Here is a 15,990-nt window from a genome sequence, read left to right as displayed (position 1 = left end):
TGTAATCAGACACTATAATTGAAAGCACAGTCAGGGTGATTGTTCAGGTCGCAGTTTATGAAGCTGCCTTAGCCTGATGCCTGCGGGCTCTGCTACTGAATAGGCTTCCAATGGCTGTTCTTTTTTTATATAAATTTTCTGTCTACTAAAAACTAGTCACATTTTAATAACACTCTATATTTGGAATGTGGAGTTATTATTTACGGTTCAAGGCAGAAGATGTGACAAATGACACTTTCACTACAATCAGGTTTTTGTGCAAATTTCTAACACCTTTCCCCGTTGTCATACGCACAAAAGGTGTCTTGTCACCATATTGCGGCGGCTCATCTATCCCTCACCGCTTCGCTTACAGGTCACACTCGATTCCCGCCGAAAAGGTGTGTGTTTATGTGTGAGTCACGAGGAAGCCACCACGTTCACACTCTTCACTCTTTGTTCCCCTTCTTCAAGCTGTCTCTTCCTAAATCCTCGCTAATTAGTTCACAAAGTGTTCCGAGAACGGCTCAGTTTTTTTTCTTTCATTCCTGGCGGTTAGCGGCCGTGTTAAATTTCTCCCTCGAAGTTTGCCCAAGAAAAGCAATCAAACTGTTTTTTTTTACCCCTAAAATGCATCTAAAATGCATCTTCCCAAGAACATGCTGATCTAAATAACAAAAGGGAGAGGGTTTAGAGGGGGATTAACTAAAACATACGCATTCAGACATATGAATGACACACACATCCATCATGAATGCAGTAATACTACCTGCCGTTTCATTACTCTTTTTAGGGAATGAGGGAAGATGGAAATGCTGTAATCTAGACAGGGTGTCTGGTTAGGAGTCGATGGAAAATGGATCCCAGAGTGTGTGTGTATTTCAGAGAGTGTGTGTGTGTGTGTGTGTGTGTGTGTGTGTGTGTGTGTGTGTGTGTCCTGAGGGGCTCCCTAAAGCAGCTGTGTGAGGACAGATGCCTCCAGACGCTATGTGGTCAAACTGTCAGACAGGCTGCACGTCTGGACAATTGACTGCCATTCTGGACAGTGGGGTAAAAATCAGTGAGTAATAATTTGCTAACAATCAGCAAAACTCAAAATGATAAATAATAATAAAAAAAAAAATTAAATGCACTTAGGAAGAGGTAAAACATTCATTCTTAGGGTTTCTGAGAGGGTCGATTGTGGACAACGGACAGTGCTTTGGAAGTGAAGGATGTTAAAGAAGATGCTAAACGCAGTGTTTTACCTTTGTCCGGTGCCGAGAGGTTGGGGTCGCTCCTCGGTAAAGTGGTATCGCCTATCTGATGAGGAGGGCCTCTCTGCACACAGAAGAAAAATAATACATATGCAGCATGAAACAGTGTGTTAAGAGACGGCAGAAGGTAAATGCCAGCTTTTGGCGCACGGAGGAATAATTGAATATTGGACAGTAAAAAATAAATAGCAATGTGTGAAATCTTTCCCCAGCAAAGTCAATAGACACAGTCAAGACGAACACAGGTGCAGAGAAAGAGTGTTCAATGAGTAATGACCTTTATGTCGAGCGCCGTTCTGATATTTGTACTGGTGGGCGAGCGCTCCCCCTCTCCCCTCCATCCTCAGAAATGTGTATAACATTTTTTTTTCTTTTATCTTGCTGCTCTAATTACAGAAAATGATACAAGTGATCGATGTATCTTATAATCAATATTCTATTAGCAGCTATTAGCTCACTCTGTCAGGTTAAAGAGTTATGCCTCGCGACATCTACAGTATTCATCTGTAGACTTGAAATGATTCTTTTTTTCCCCCCATCAAGCCAAGCAGGGTAAAGAGAGAGAAAAAAAACGAGTGAACTGTGCCGGATGAAAGCCCAGGGAAAACAAACACATTATTTTCCTGTTACAGTAGCTTTCTCACTGGGGATGGAGTGCGCGTGTTTCAGCCGGAAAAGGGAAACCGCAATATCATGTTCTTGTTTTTGCAGTAGCATTACTCCGCTGTGCTGAAATAGTGTTTTGCTTTTGTTACTAAAAATGAAGCAAAGCCAGACCGTCTATGGCTTTAAATAAAACATCAGTATCATCAGATGATCTTCATAAAAATGCTATTCTCAGCAACAAAAGGCCTAATGGCGTGCATCCTTTGGGATATGCTGTGCAATACGAAGGTGACTTTGTTTTCCGCCTCAGTTTGCGCCTTTAGGGCGGCTGCAGGATTGGACTAGCATGCCTGCGAACATGTTACCATCCCTATCTGTTAACATAAATTGTTTTCCTATCTGTATTCCTATTTCAACATGTTCCTTTAATTGTGTCCACAGTGTTATTTGAAATATAAACACTGGATTTCAATTTTTTTTTTTTCTGGAGAAATCGTGTTTTGTCCACCCAATTTGGCACAGCAGGCGGCTCTAATGACTACAAAACCCACGAGCCTTGGCCACCGTTGCTTAGATTAAGAAGAGCTGCAGTGAATTCAAAGCGCTTCTTTGCTGAAGTTGGAAACATAGTCGCTAAACGTCTCACCAGCTTTCTAAATGCGGCGGCAACTGGTAAACAGTGCTTTTATGTACACAGTGTTGCACCGTCAACTGTTAATCAAAGAAGCAGATATTTTCCATATACATATACATGCTTCAACTGTGGGTCACGTAGCATTGTCTACGGAGGTAATGACTTTGACTACGGCAACCAGTGGTGCCTGAAATAGCTTCTTCCCACTTCTGAACTCTTTTGTGCTTCTTCGGGTATGCTAATGTGCCAAAGGCCTACATGACGACGCCACACATGGAAGGGTCCAATTTTAATTTGAGACGGTGAATTTGAATTTCCTTCCAGTGTTGTGATTACGTGATTCTATTGCTTACTTACCTTTTCATTAGCACAGTGGAAGATTCAGTGCCTCAGCAAACAATGTCTATAGTATTTATTTGTTTGTTTTTCCAAACCCAAACCTAGGACTGCTTTTGTCCTACAAGAGGAGGTTGACGAATAATAACGTGCTTACTTGCTGCGACCTGATTTGCACTTTAGTTGACGTGACAGTTCAAATCCATTTTACACCGGAACACAAGGAAGATCGGTTAAATGGTGTCACCGTGCTATTTGCTGTGGCTATATCGCCCACAACTTAGATTGTGTGTGTGTGTGTGTGTATGTGTGTGTGTGTGTGTGTGTGTGTGTGTGTGTGTGTGTGTGTGTGTGTGTGTGTGTGTGTGTGTATTGACCTGTGAAGGGTCCATTGGGTTGGGGAAGATGGCGCTGACCGGTCTCTCTCGTGGGGACAGACAGGCGTTTTCTCTGGAATGCTTGTGTTTCTCTGCCATCTGGGGTGAACCTGGAATGGAGGGTATGAGATCTTAAGAGTGGAAAAACACACACACACACACAAACTTGTGAGCGTGTGCAACACATAAGGGACCAAACGGCAGCAAGGTGTTAGACTATTACCCACAAATACTGGCAATCAGGAAAGGCCAATCTCTCTTTCTCCCTCCAAGCCTCTCCACCATTCTTTCAGCCTCACTGGCTCCACAACATGATAAATGGCCTGCCCCTGCCCCTGCACTTACACACACACACACACACACACACACACACCTTCCCCCTCTCTCCCTCCGACTCCACACCCTCGCCTCATCTCGGTTAGACTGGACAATCACATCCTGTAGAGACATATGCTAAACCTCGACACAGAAACCCATGTAACACACCTACCGGGATAAACACAAAAGGCCCACACAAGCACACACACACACACGCAAATATTCGCACACACCATTTTTTTCCAGCACTTCCCCTTTCATCTGCTGTTAGCTGTCTTGTAGATCTCGATCCATTAGCGAATGCGATACCACTTGGAAGGATATCATGCGAATATGAGATACTCATCGCTGGCCCCCATTCAGATAACACACCAGCAATAATTCTCTGCAGGCTTTATAGGTAGACAGAGGCCACTTTTATAAGGGCGCCGCCCGCTGCCAGCAGCCCACCAGAGGGGAGAGTATACGCTCCCATAAATGTCTTCATATATTCTTACTTTTTTTTTATGATGTGGATCGGGGGCAGAAACACGTTTGCACATTGGAACATAGGCGTGATAATAGGGCATTGGATATTCACACTCCACTATTAAAGGGAGGCTTGGCTCGCCCAGGCAGGACTGGAGGTTATACTGAGGTCCAAGAGGGATGGCTCCATAGACCTTTAATCATCTCCCAACTCTCTCTTGCATTTTCACTGGCTTCTCTTTTTATTCTAGCTGCATTTGTCTCAGCCGTTTTCATTTCTGGCTCATTCTGTATTATCTTTATTTCCCCGTCTCTGACTTTAGATTGAACTCTTTTCTCCTAGATTTTTTTAAAGTGACTCCTTTCCCATTATCATGCTTATTAAGTAAACTCACAGAATGTCCCCTCCCGTCAAATAAAAAATCTGATTGCAAAAATAAAATAAAAATAAACCTTCTCTCTTCAGTCTTTCCTTTTAACCACATCTCCCTCCACTACTGTGTCCTGAGCTGTCCTCTGACCTGGCTCACCTCACCAGACAGGAACGCCGCGGGAGGTTTTCAGAGAAAATGGTGTTGCTAAAAAGGTTAAAGTGTTCTGTCCAGCTGCACCTCTTGTCTGCTTCCTCTGGTGGTGAGTCAGCCTGCACTGAGATATGATGAGCTTAAAGCCCACAGACAGACAGTGTGTCACGTTGTCTCACCTCTGGCGCTGGAAGGGGCGGAGCTTGTGACGTTGGGCGAGGCAGAATGGTTGGAGCTGAGGCTTGAGGTAGACGGACTGGGCTGTAAAGGTGGATGGACAACAGCTGTATCATTATCACGAACAACAACATCATTGAACATTTTCCTTTTATATCATTTATATATATGAAATAATACTTGTAGAATCGAGATATTTCAGTCTTGATGTCTGTGATGAAGTGGGATGTTAATATTTACTTAAAGCAACAATGTGTAAAATTATAATTATGATGATTATGGGATGTTTTGTTCAAATATTTAGTATTATCACCTACTATCTATGATTATCACGTCATATTAATAATTGTAAAAAAACAGTGGTTATGTACTGGACTATTCTTGACATGGACTTGCTGGAGTCTCTGCTTGTTGCTTGGCAACCTCACAATGACAACAAGACTAAAGTCAAGGCTCATATTTACTGTGCAGACATGAGAGTAAATTGATTTTATAATCTAACTCAATATACTTATTTTCCACAAGCACCTGTTTTATTTGAATTGCTTTATATTGTTTTATATAAAAATGTATATTTGATTTGTATAGCCTATGAACTGTATTTATCTGCTTTTGAACTGATAGGTCAATGTTTTTACATTGTAAAATATGAATGTGTGTGAACATTGACTGTGTGAAATGTTTCTGTGCACACTCTGCGCCATTGAGTCTTCCTGGTTTGAATAAAGTATATGATTATAACTTGCTGTGTCACTATATTTCTTATATCCTCAATGTTGATTTTTGTTTTGTTCTTTTCACAGAGTGCTGGTACAATTGAAAGCTTATATATGATGAAACTAGATTAAACTCAATGACTTGAAGAAAAGAAAAAAAGAGAAAGAAATAAACAGACACCCTGTGATTAAAATAAATTCATATACAGTGCAATCCATCGCAGGGGCGGGGATTAAAGGCTTAGTCCACTGTGTGAATTGAAATGTTCCGGAACGATACTTGACTTTAACATCACCGTTCAGAGAGTTGTGTCTCAAACTATAGAATGAAAGCTATGATTTACAAAAATCATACTGCAGTAGTTTCATTCAGATCCCTTACAAACACCCCTATTGTTTCCTCTCATGTTTTTCTCTGCTTGCTCTTATTGAAACCGTTGCCAGGTGCGACGGACAGCTCGCCAGGAGTTGTCTGCAGCTTTTTTGTTGTTGAATGGGCCAAATGTACTTTAGATTACCGCCCTACTCCAGCAGGCTCCCTGGACTGACCACACAAAGCACTGTGTCCTCATTTAATACAATCACGAACAATTTGCTCGGCCCGCACAAAGCTTCCGAAACAAGCAGAGAGGACTACAGAGAGGAAGGGGTCAGAGGAGAGGAGAAAATGAGGATGGAAAGGAGTGAGTGGGGATTACAAAGTATTGCTGGGGAAATCTGTGGGGAGCAGGAGGGCAATGAGCCTTTGTGTGGGCTCTGTGGGAAGGCATACGAAGTGAGAGAGAGAGAGAGAGGGAGAGGGAGAGAGAGAGAAAGAGATAGAGAGAGACAGAGAGAGAGAGAGAATACCTGCATGTTGAAGACTTCATCCGAACTCTCGGATTGCCCTGTGATGTTGCTGACTTCATTGGAGGCTTGAGATGACAGAGAGGATGAGGAGTAGCGGTTCACCGCGGGGTAGCTGAGGGGACTGAGGGAGAGAGAGAGAGAGAAAGAGAGATTGTCATAGTGGCTTTGGGCACAGGGAGATTGTATCTATTTTCATTAGATTTTTTCAGAGGTTCCACTCACCGAAAATTCCACACAAGGCCGACAAAAGGCAGGCAAGGACGGGAAGAGACAAACAGAGACAGTAAAATGTCAGATCATGAGAAGATAATCAACGCAGCAATCACAGCATTTCATCAAGCACGTGTGCAGTGTCAAAGCAAGGTTACGAATACACAATGGGTGTTTAAAGGAAAAGGCTACCAAAATATAAAAAGATTAAAAAGAAAATAAATGTGACTTTGTTTATGTGCTGCCAAACAAAGTGCAAAACAATTGAAAAAAAAAAAAAAAAAAAAAAAAAAAAACTAAGTAAAATACAAAATATCACTGGAAGACCCAGGTGATGTTAGTGTCCGTTTCTGTCTGTGTGGCTGTGCCCCCTTGGGATCAGACTGTGCAGGCAAAATGTCGAAGGTAGACAGAGTGTCATGGTCACTGAACACGCACACACAGACACGCACGCACACAGTCTGCCTGCTGGCCCGGGGGCAGCCACACAGCAATGTCCCCTGTGGGTGCCAGCCAGTCGCCCACACCTCTTGTAAGCCCAGATGGAGTGACACTGACACCGGTAAAGAACGAACGGGAGGTAGAAGGGAAAGGCACAGAAGTGAGGTGTTTGGAGGGGAGGTGAGGACACACCGAGAGAAAACAACAAAACAAAAACAAAAAAAGGTCTCCAGTGATAGGCAGCAGCATGACCTTCAACCTGGAACACACTGCAGCAGCATCTGAAGCTGTCCAGGTGGATCCCACTACTAGGGGATTTTAAACTCATTTTAAAGCATCATTGGAAACTTGTTTTTGTTTTTTAGTAAGTTTTCCTATACTTGGCACTTGCATTTAAATATTGTATGTAAATAGCCTACTACTGGTAAATCTGTCTGTCTCTATGTCTGTCTGTAACTGATTGTTATGTTTTATTGTCTCCAACAGGTCTCTCTTGAGAATAAGGCTCTGTGTCTCAATGAGATTACCTATATAAATAAAAGGTTGAATACATTTCTTTAAAATCAATATTTCTTTTCAGGAAGGTGAATAAATGTAATACTAAAGAAAAATTGCTTTTTTTTATACATTTCTAAAATAACATAGGTAAAGGGAGACAGACAGATGTGTCTACAGCAAATAGTAATACCAAAAAGAAAAGAATATAAACAACATCATGAAAAAAAAGGGTTGTCACCTCCTCCTGGTGACCCCTCTGCCGCCATCGGGGCTAATGATGTTGGGTACGGAGTTCCTGCATGTCCGTGGGCTCCCGTTGGTGAAGTGCACTGGGCTCGCTCGCACGTAAGCCGGAAACTCCTGGAGGTTTTAAATTGGAGGAGAAGGAGAGAGAGCATATGATTAAATGGCTTCGTCGTGCCAACGTGGGGCAGGTCAAAATTAAATGCGCAAAAATGCAGATGAAGGAAGGGTGTTTAATGAGGGGTGGACCTCTTCTCGGAGGACTTTAGGGGTCATTCGCTTGGAAGTCAGAAACAAAACGCTGGGTTTCTGTTCCCACAACACACAAGGAGACTTTGAAGGTTTGAGGGGAACAATCATTAACACAAGTGGGTTTTTTAATCTTACATTACACTACATTATTGATAAAATAACTTGTGCCTCGCTTGATATTTTAATCCTTCGCTGATGTATAAATTAAATACATACTTTAAATTCTACCATAGTGTCACCATGGTGTTGTCTCCCGACCTACCTGTATGCCAAGACTGGATTTCATCAGGTGGAACTGGTCCACTAACTTCTTGTGGAGCGGTCTCATGTCCTGGGGAACAAACTTCTCGTGCACGGCGAGGCCATACTCCAGAATGTGCGCCTGCAGAAAAACCAAAGCTGGTCAAAATTGAAGTCAAAATACACTTATATTTCATTTTTAATTGAGTTATGTTTCGCTTGTGTGCTTACACTCCACCTCAATCTCTTCTCACAAACCTGTTCAAACATGAGCTCTCTCAGTCGCCCGATCTTCTCGCCATCTTCGGGGTGATTCATGACGTAGTCCTTCACGAAAAAGGCCTGGGCAGAGACAAAATGAAGAACATCTGTTACGTGCACACCGGGGAGCTGAGGCAGTAGACTTGCTGCATTGCGGTGTCATCTGAATCCCCACAGGGCTGACACAGTGGATTAGTGTCCCTACGCCTATTTATTTTTTTGATACCATAAAAAAACATTCAAACTGAGTAGGAAAACTGAACAGAGCAAACTTACATCCAGGCTCAAATTAAGTTGTGAGACCCCCTGACTGTGTTTTTTTTGTTGTTTTGTGATATTAATATCAAGTTTGGGGACCAGAATAAAGAGTACACAGTGGCTAAAAATAGAGAGAACACTCAGGCAAATGGATGTAAGTGGAACCAAAGGATTGATTTTACTTTGATTTAGGGGCCAATTTGGTCTGAGATTTTAAAAGCTTTTTTTTTTTTCTTAATATATAAATCACATTCGCTTATGTCGCTTCCTTCCATCGTAGATCACGTCTCCTTAGAAACATCAGATCCCTTGATTATGGCTTAGACATCGCAATTTATATTCGCTTTCCCAGACGTTCCCTTTCAACACAAAAAAAAGGGGACTCAAAAGAGGAACAGATGAGATGAAAAAAATGCCTCGGTCTGCTTTGAAAAGATGATACGCGCTTTTGTCGTGGACATGCATTAAAAATGCCAGTTCCACGTTGTTTACATTGCCATCAACACTCGTGATATGTCTACAGATTATGGTAAAGCCCCTTTGCAGCATCAGAGTACACAAAGAGAAGGGATGACGATCCGCTGAAAGACCCGACTCAAGATCTGCTTTCAAATCTGCCTGAGAGGACACACACACACACACACACACACACACACACACACACACACACACACACACACAAAGGGAACTCAAAGGTAAAGGGGGGGGTGGGGGTTCACAAAAACAGATCAGCACAGTTTTCTCCCAAGGACCCAGCTGTTTATCTCAGGTGACAGTAAAAGAGAAAGAAGATGCTCAATGCGGCTTCAAATATGTCACACAAAAACACACACATGGAGCACCAATGGAGACAAAATGAGGAGTATTATTCTTCCAGACATTCCAGATTACCAGATTATATTCATATGTGCTAAACATGATATTGAGTTCTTCTCCTATCTAAGCAAGCAACATAGTACATGCAAGATGCAAGGTATCAAAATAGTTAACATTGTTACAGTCTTTATAGTCGATGTTCTATCACATGTAGTACATATGCAAAAGTATGTTTGTAATTTTAAAGGAAGAAGTGCTGCTTTCAGCAAGATATTCCAAGAGAGGATGTCAGGAAAAGGTAAGAAAAAGAATCAATAATCTTCTAGGAATGATGGAAATTCCTGGTCGGGCTGCAGGGAGTGAGACCCCGTCATGGAGCAGCTAAGTTAATCATTAGAAAAGTCCAATTAGAGATGGAACGCTGAGGGGAGGGGGGAATAAATCAGACAGCATCCCCCCTCAAGGGGGTTCAACTCAAACCAAAGCAATAAATCTGAATATTAATAATGACAATTGCTCCTTCATTTACAGCCGAGCAAACCTCCGCAGCTGTCAGTCCGCATTACGCAGGGAAATTAATAGATTGGTTGGCGCCTTCTGCCGGGGTGCTGCGCGCAATATCATGCAAAGAAAAATTAGCGTCGATATCGGCAGCGGTGTGATTGCTGCAGTAACAGCATCTGTGTCCACCCCGCGCAAAAAATAATTGAAATTTGTGTCACTTTGTATTGTGTACGGTATGGGAATACAAATTACAAATGGTTGAAGGAAGTCGTCGCGTCAATTCTTACCCAGGGAATCGCCATTCATACATTTCTTCTCATTTCCATTGAAACATATAGCTACGTGACCCAGCCAACACTGTATACAAATAAAAGGCTGTACTCCAAGTTTATAGGACGCTGAAACTCATTTCACACGCTTTCATTTTAGCAATAAAACGAGGGCAAGCAAGCAAGCACTTCAGCGAGCCTCGCCTTTGTGGCTCTATCAAACATCCTACAAATCCTAATGGGCTACTCCTCTGCAAAGACCCCCACACACACACACAGATACAGTGCAGTGCCAAGAAATAGGAAGTGAACCCCTTTGGATTTCCCTGCTTTTTAGCATACTTTAATCATGAATTCTGGTCTGATATTCTTCAAAGTCACAATAATGTATGAGCTACAGCTGCCTTAAATAGTAACACAAGAGGAAATGTGCATGATTTGGTGTATTTATTATTTATTTGCTTGAATATTCAAAGATAGTTTGAAATAAAAAGAAAGTGAACAGTTGGTCTTAGTAACCAGTTAAACCTTGTTTCACAGCAGTGACCTTGACAAAAAGGTTTGCTTCACGGGTTGAGCACATTTCCACATTGGCACTGAGGAATTTTAAAACCATTTCCTTGCACAAAAACACCGTACAAAACAGGTTTCATTATTTTGATATTTCGGGAATGGCTTTCTTGAATGGCAGTTCATTTCAATTGATTAGATTTTTTTAGGATTGACCTTGACCGATGTGAAATATTACTCTTCTCATCTGTCTCATTTTATAGTTCATTTTTCCATTGAGGTAAGGGACATTATAGTGTTACATCTACCCAACTCATCCTTAGTCTCAAATGACAGCTACAATGTAGCTTTGTCAACTTGTCATTGAGATATTTAGAGGTCATTTGGGAATGGGTTCACTTACTATTTCCTGCTTGGATTTTAAATATTGAGATGATTTAATAAATGTGTGATTTAGGAAAACAATTATTATATTCATTATTTTAGTGTTGTTGTTGGTATAAATTGAGTGTATTTGTCTAACTACAGCGACTTCAGACCACATTTTACAGATAAATGATGCATAAATGTAGGTAAAAAGGTCCAATGGGCTTTTTTTATTTGATTCTGCACTGTTTAAGCCCACACACACACACACACACACACACACACACACACACACACACACACACACACACACACACACACACACACACACACCCACTCCCAGTGGAAAAAAGGTGGTTGCTATGCGACACAGAGCAAGTGGCTGAGTCCACACAGTTTGTTGAGGGTAAAACCTTTTTTCTCGAGTAGATTTGTAGATGTGCTTCTTATTCAATTGTGCTCCTTCCTCCTGCTTAGGAAAATCGAACTGCACTGCTATCCTGCAATTGACTGCGATGGAGGGGCTCTCGGAGGAGCTAGCAGATGCACCACATTTGTCAGCTGCACGATTGACCACATTTCATTTTTACATTTTTTACACTCCCAATCAGCGTGTCTGTCTGTTACCACTTCAGTCTATAACGTAGCAGCTGCATCATACACACTTCCATCTCTTTCATTCATCTATTATTAGCCATCCATCTGTCTATAATATTTCCTCCCACTCCTTTATTTGCTGTCATTTGACCTGACCCCTCTTTCTCTGAACATCCATTTACCAAACCTCTCATCCGTCAATCCATCCATACATCCATTCCTACTAGGGCTGTCAAGCGATTAAAAAAATTAATCTAATTAATTACAGGCTCTGTGATTAATTAATCTAAATTAATCGCATACTTTTATGACACTTTTATACCTGTTTATAAACAGCTGTATAGCCTGCTAGTCTCTCTCTCTCTCGCTCTCTCTCACTCTCTCGTAACTTCTGTCTCCACAACAGACAGCGCTGCACATCCACAGATGCTTATGCCGATTCATTCACCATCGTCGTACTCATAGGCAAAAATATTGAGAGACACACACACACACGCACACACACACGCACACACACACCCACACACACACACACGTTTACGCGGACGACGAGACAGCTAGCAAACAAAATTGAGACACGGGGAGAAAGATTGAGAGATACTGTTTTGAACCTAGCCTACATTGTTGGACCCACTAAATCAATAATGCACAGACACTGGCTGCGGAGAATAAAGTAAGATGTCTTCCTACCTACATGCTTATTAAACCGTCTATAGAGCCCTCGGCCCCCTGCTTCTCTCTTTACTTTTCTCCCTTTCACCCGCGCGGGCTGTGTCTGCTTCAGGTGCAGCTCGGTGCAGCTACGCACCACTTTTGCACCGGGTCAAAGGGCATTATAGAAGTGCGATTAATCTGCGTTAATTTTTTTAATCGCGTTAATTTTTCAGTGATTAATTAATCGAAATTAACGCGTTAATTTGACAGCCCTAATTCCTACATAACCCTGCGATCTCATTGTCCCCATCCTCCATCTCTCCACTCATCCATCCATTCCACCTATCCGTATGGATCGGTCAAACCCTCAACAAAGCTGTGGGTGCATGCATCCATCCATCCATCCATCCATCCATCTGTTCATCCTCTCCCTCCCTTCCGCAAAACGCCCCCCCGTCCATACATCTCCCCATCTAAAACCCATCCTCATGCATCATTAGGTAATCCATATGTCATCTCCTTTCACTGTTGCTTGCTTCCGTCTCTAAAACCCCTCCAACCTTAACGTCCCATCCATCTATCCATACCTCTTGGTAGCGGGCCAGCCCCCCGTTGACAGCGGCGTCGATGACCCCGTTGAGGCACATGGTGAGGGGGTTGATGTTCTGCATCTGCCGGCTCTGACACTGGGTGATCAGCGTGCGCAACTGCAAGTTCTTGTTCTCGATCACCTCGATGGCGTTCTCCAGCGGGCTCACCTCCACCTGCGAATGGGGAAGAGTTTTCTTTAGGAAGTCGCTGTAGCGCTAATCAGAGCATTATTAAAAAGGTGGAGTCAGCTATTCAGGAGAATTGTCAAAATCACTTTTTGTCCAAAAATCAATGATCCGCTACCTGTCCATACTGTGTATGTGTGCAGACAAACAATTCTGGTGGTAATACACAGCCTAGGCTCTCCAAACTGGTATGTAAACAAAGGGTATTTAAACAACGAGGTCCCACCGTAGCTAGCGACATGCCCGCTTACTAGGCTGTGTATGAATAACACTGGATTATTTTACCACTGACTCCACCTTTAAGTCTAAAAGCTTGTAAAAAAAAAAACAAGATTAAGCATACGTTACAAAGTGGGAATGTGGAATTTCACAAGAAGTGAGCATTTATCAGGGATACACTGTCTGACACAGGAAATAATATTAAGGTGCATTATGGGAAGTATTGAATCCATTGAGCATTCATGGAGGGTTGAATAAAAGTTGAAGATCTTGGTTGAAATGGTTGATATCTCATGGAAGTAAACCTGCAGTTCCTAATCTCCGGCCATTTGGGATAAGCGGAAATACAAGCTGTAAACATAACACTGAAACATCATCATCTCGTAAGTTATTCGGCCGACATCCAGCAGATATGGGGGAACATTAGCACTCATTTGGAGTCGTGTTTCTGCCGACTGACGAATGTAATGGAATATTCAATCTCTTTTTCACGCTATGGTTTTGGCCCTTCATCAACTCCTGAGGGAAATATCTGTCTATTTAGCTGCTAAGTGCTCCACCGTGTTCAGCAGCTAGATGCTAACTTTGTCGGTGTTAAAGTTGGGGCTGGTGGTCACATAGCGTATAGTGGGTTATAATAGCTTCTTCACCGAACAGTGCCGCACAATGCATCAGTCAGACTAAAGTAAAACAGTAAACTTAAGACAGTAAAAACCAAATCAGTGAGTTATTGTTGCTCAAATGTTCAGCAGAAATTATACTTATCTGTAGTGTTATAGCTACCAGCTACACTTGTCACATACACATAGCAACTGGAGCCATTTTAATATTAAACTGTTCATTGTTGCAGCTTTAAGTATGGGTCATTAACTGTATTGCTGCTAACCCACATACACGTACATAACTTTGTAAGTATATGGTCACTTTCTGTACTCAGGGATGCATATAAAATGTTCCTCCCTCCATCCTGCATTTATTTTCCTCCCTGTCTCACACAGAACTTAATCCTCCTCATGCTAATAGAGCTGTCACCAGTTATGTATTATATATGCTATTACACTGCATAACCATCACATAATAATACTGAGTTCACAATCCCCAATTTCACACCACGCTCAGCAGCTGTTCGCTAAAGAATATGCGCTTAGACCAACATAGACAGAAACAGTTATGATTTTGCATACACTGCAAATAGCATATGCAATCCTCCCACTCAGAGATGTGAATGAGGGATGTGAATGAGGAAATCCAAAATGGAAAGCTTTAGCCCGATTCCAGGCTAAAAACACAGAATAAGTACAGTGGAAAAATCTCCCATTAGAAAAATCCATTCGAAAAATCTGCCATTTCGGTAATGAAAGCAATTTGATTTTTAACACGACGTTCGATCAATCCAATGGAGGAAACCAAATGTATCCAATAGCCCAAAACTCATGAGCGAGGTCATTACTGTTGTTCAATGTAATGACTTGGATCAATACTAGGCTTGGCTTGTATTGGCTTGCAGTGCTCTGAATTGCAACCTGCAAAATAGAAGTGTATTAGTGTCCCTTGTGAGAGAAATGACAGTGTGTTGCTGTCACACCCTTCGTGGTTATTTCATCGGAGGAGGTCACACACACTCACCAGCTCTCTCTTCTCCACTTCAAACCAGCGAGAGATTCCTGGAAGACTTTGGACTAGAGTCAGAGTTGTCCTCTCCACCCACAGGCTCTACATTAACAAACGATACATTGGTCAGTATATGCTGATTGCTAAACACACTTGATAAAAAAAAATCCATAGCTATTTATACCTAATGGGCACATGCAATCTATCTCTGAAAGACAGCGTACAATTCAATTACCGATACACAGTTTAGAGGGAAAAAGCTTGTTGAGTACACCCACTGCCAAACACCCACTTGTAGGTGTAGGTCAGATGTCATATCTTATACCTCAGATCATTATTCACTTTCCACCACTTACCCTGTCAGCCAGCATGCTTTTCAATACGCCAACATCCAACAAGGTCATTCTGACAGCATGTTCACTATGGAAACTCTTACATTGACTGCAGGCTATTAACATAATAGATTCACAGTATCGTGGGGCATGTACGGTAAATGTACCACTATGATTCAATAAGCATCAAGAAAGGAAAGCAGTTTTTTTTGTGTGTGTACTGTATTTGGTTATACCAACTAGCAAAACAATCTTGACTCAAGGTCCACTTATTAACGTCTTTCTAGAGCTTTGATTTGTAATTGTTTTTTAGCTAAATGCTCAAATTAGCATTTGATCATCCTCACAGTCACAATGCTACTGCTGATGTTAAGCATGTGTGTAATGTTTACCATATCCACATGTTAGTTTAGCATGTTAGCATGCTAACACTTGCTAATTTGCACTCAAACAAAGTACAAGCGGAGGCGGTTGGGAGTGTCATTCTTAGTCATGAACTTAAGTATGAAAATTGTTTAATATTAAGCCCACACCTGTTGGTTTTATCTTGAATGTGGCTAAAATCTGAAAAATAAAAAATATATAATAATTATTAAGTCATATGTTTGATCCCCATCAATGTGCTGATAGAGTGCAGCTTAATTAAGTTTAAGTTAACTGTATAGCTCTGGTGCCTTGCTCAAGGACACGAGT

General features: G+C 41.8%; 1 protein-coding gene across 1 annotated transcript in view; it reads right to left on the bottom strand.

The window, feature by feature from the left end:
* dock4b (dedicator of cytokinesis 4b) overlaps positions 1-15,990 on the bottom strand; it is a 114,374-nt gene that overhangs the window by 7,425 nt on the left and 90,959 nt on the right. Inside the window, exons 41-49 of the mRNA XM_080051128.1 lie at positions 14,981-15,067; positions 12,947-13,123; positions 8,383-8,466; positions 8,147-8,266; positions 7,628-7,749; positions 6,241-6,352; positions 4,678-4,759; positions 3,189-3,298; positions 1,227-1,299 (exon numbers count right to left, since the gene is read on the bottom strand). Of these exons, the coding sequence (XP_079907254.1) occupies positions 1,227-1,299; positions 3,189-3,298; positions 4,678-4,759; positions 6,241-6,352; positions 7,628-7,749; positions 8,147-8,266; positions 8,383-8,466; positions 12,947-13,123; positions 14,981-15,067 (967 nt within the window). The remainder of the gene's footprint in view (positions 1-1,226; positions 1,300-3,188; positions 3,299-4,677; positions 4,760-6,240; positions 6,353-7,627; positions 7,750-8,146; positions 8,267-8,382; positions 8,467-12,946; positions 13,124-14,980; positions 15,068-15,990) is intronic.

The sequence above is a fragment of the Ammodytes marinus genome (assembly GCF_949987685.1).
Source record: "Ammodytes marinus genome assembly, chromosome: 22".
NCBI classification, from domain to species: Eukaryota; Metazoa; Chordata; class Actinopteri; order Uranoscopiformes; family Ammodytidae; genus Ammodytes; species Ammodytes marinus.
The sequence above is the reverse complement of the archived record's forward strand: the minus strand, read 5'-3'. Positions and strand labels throughout refer to the sequence as shown.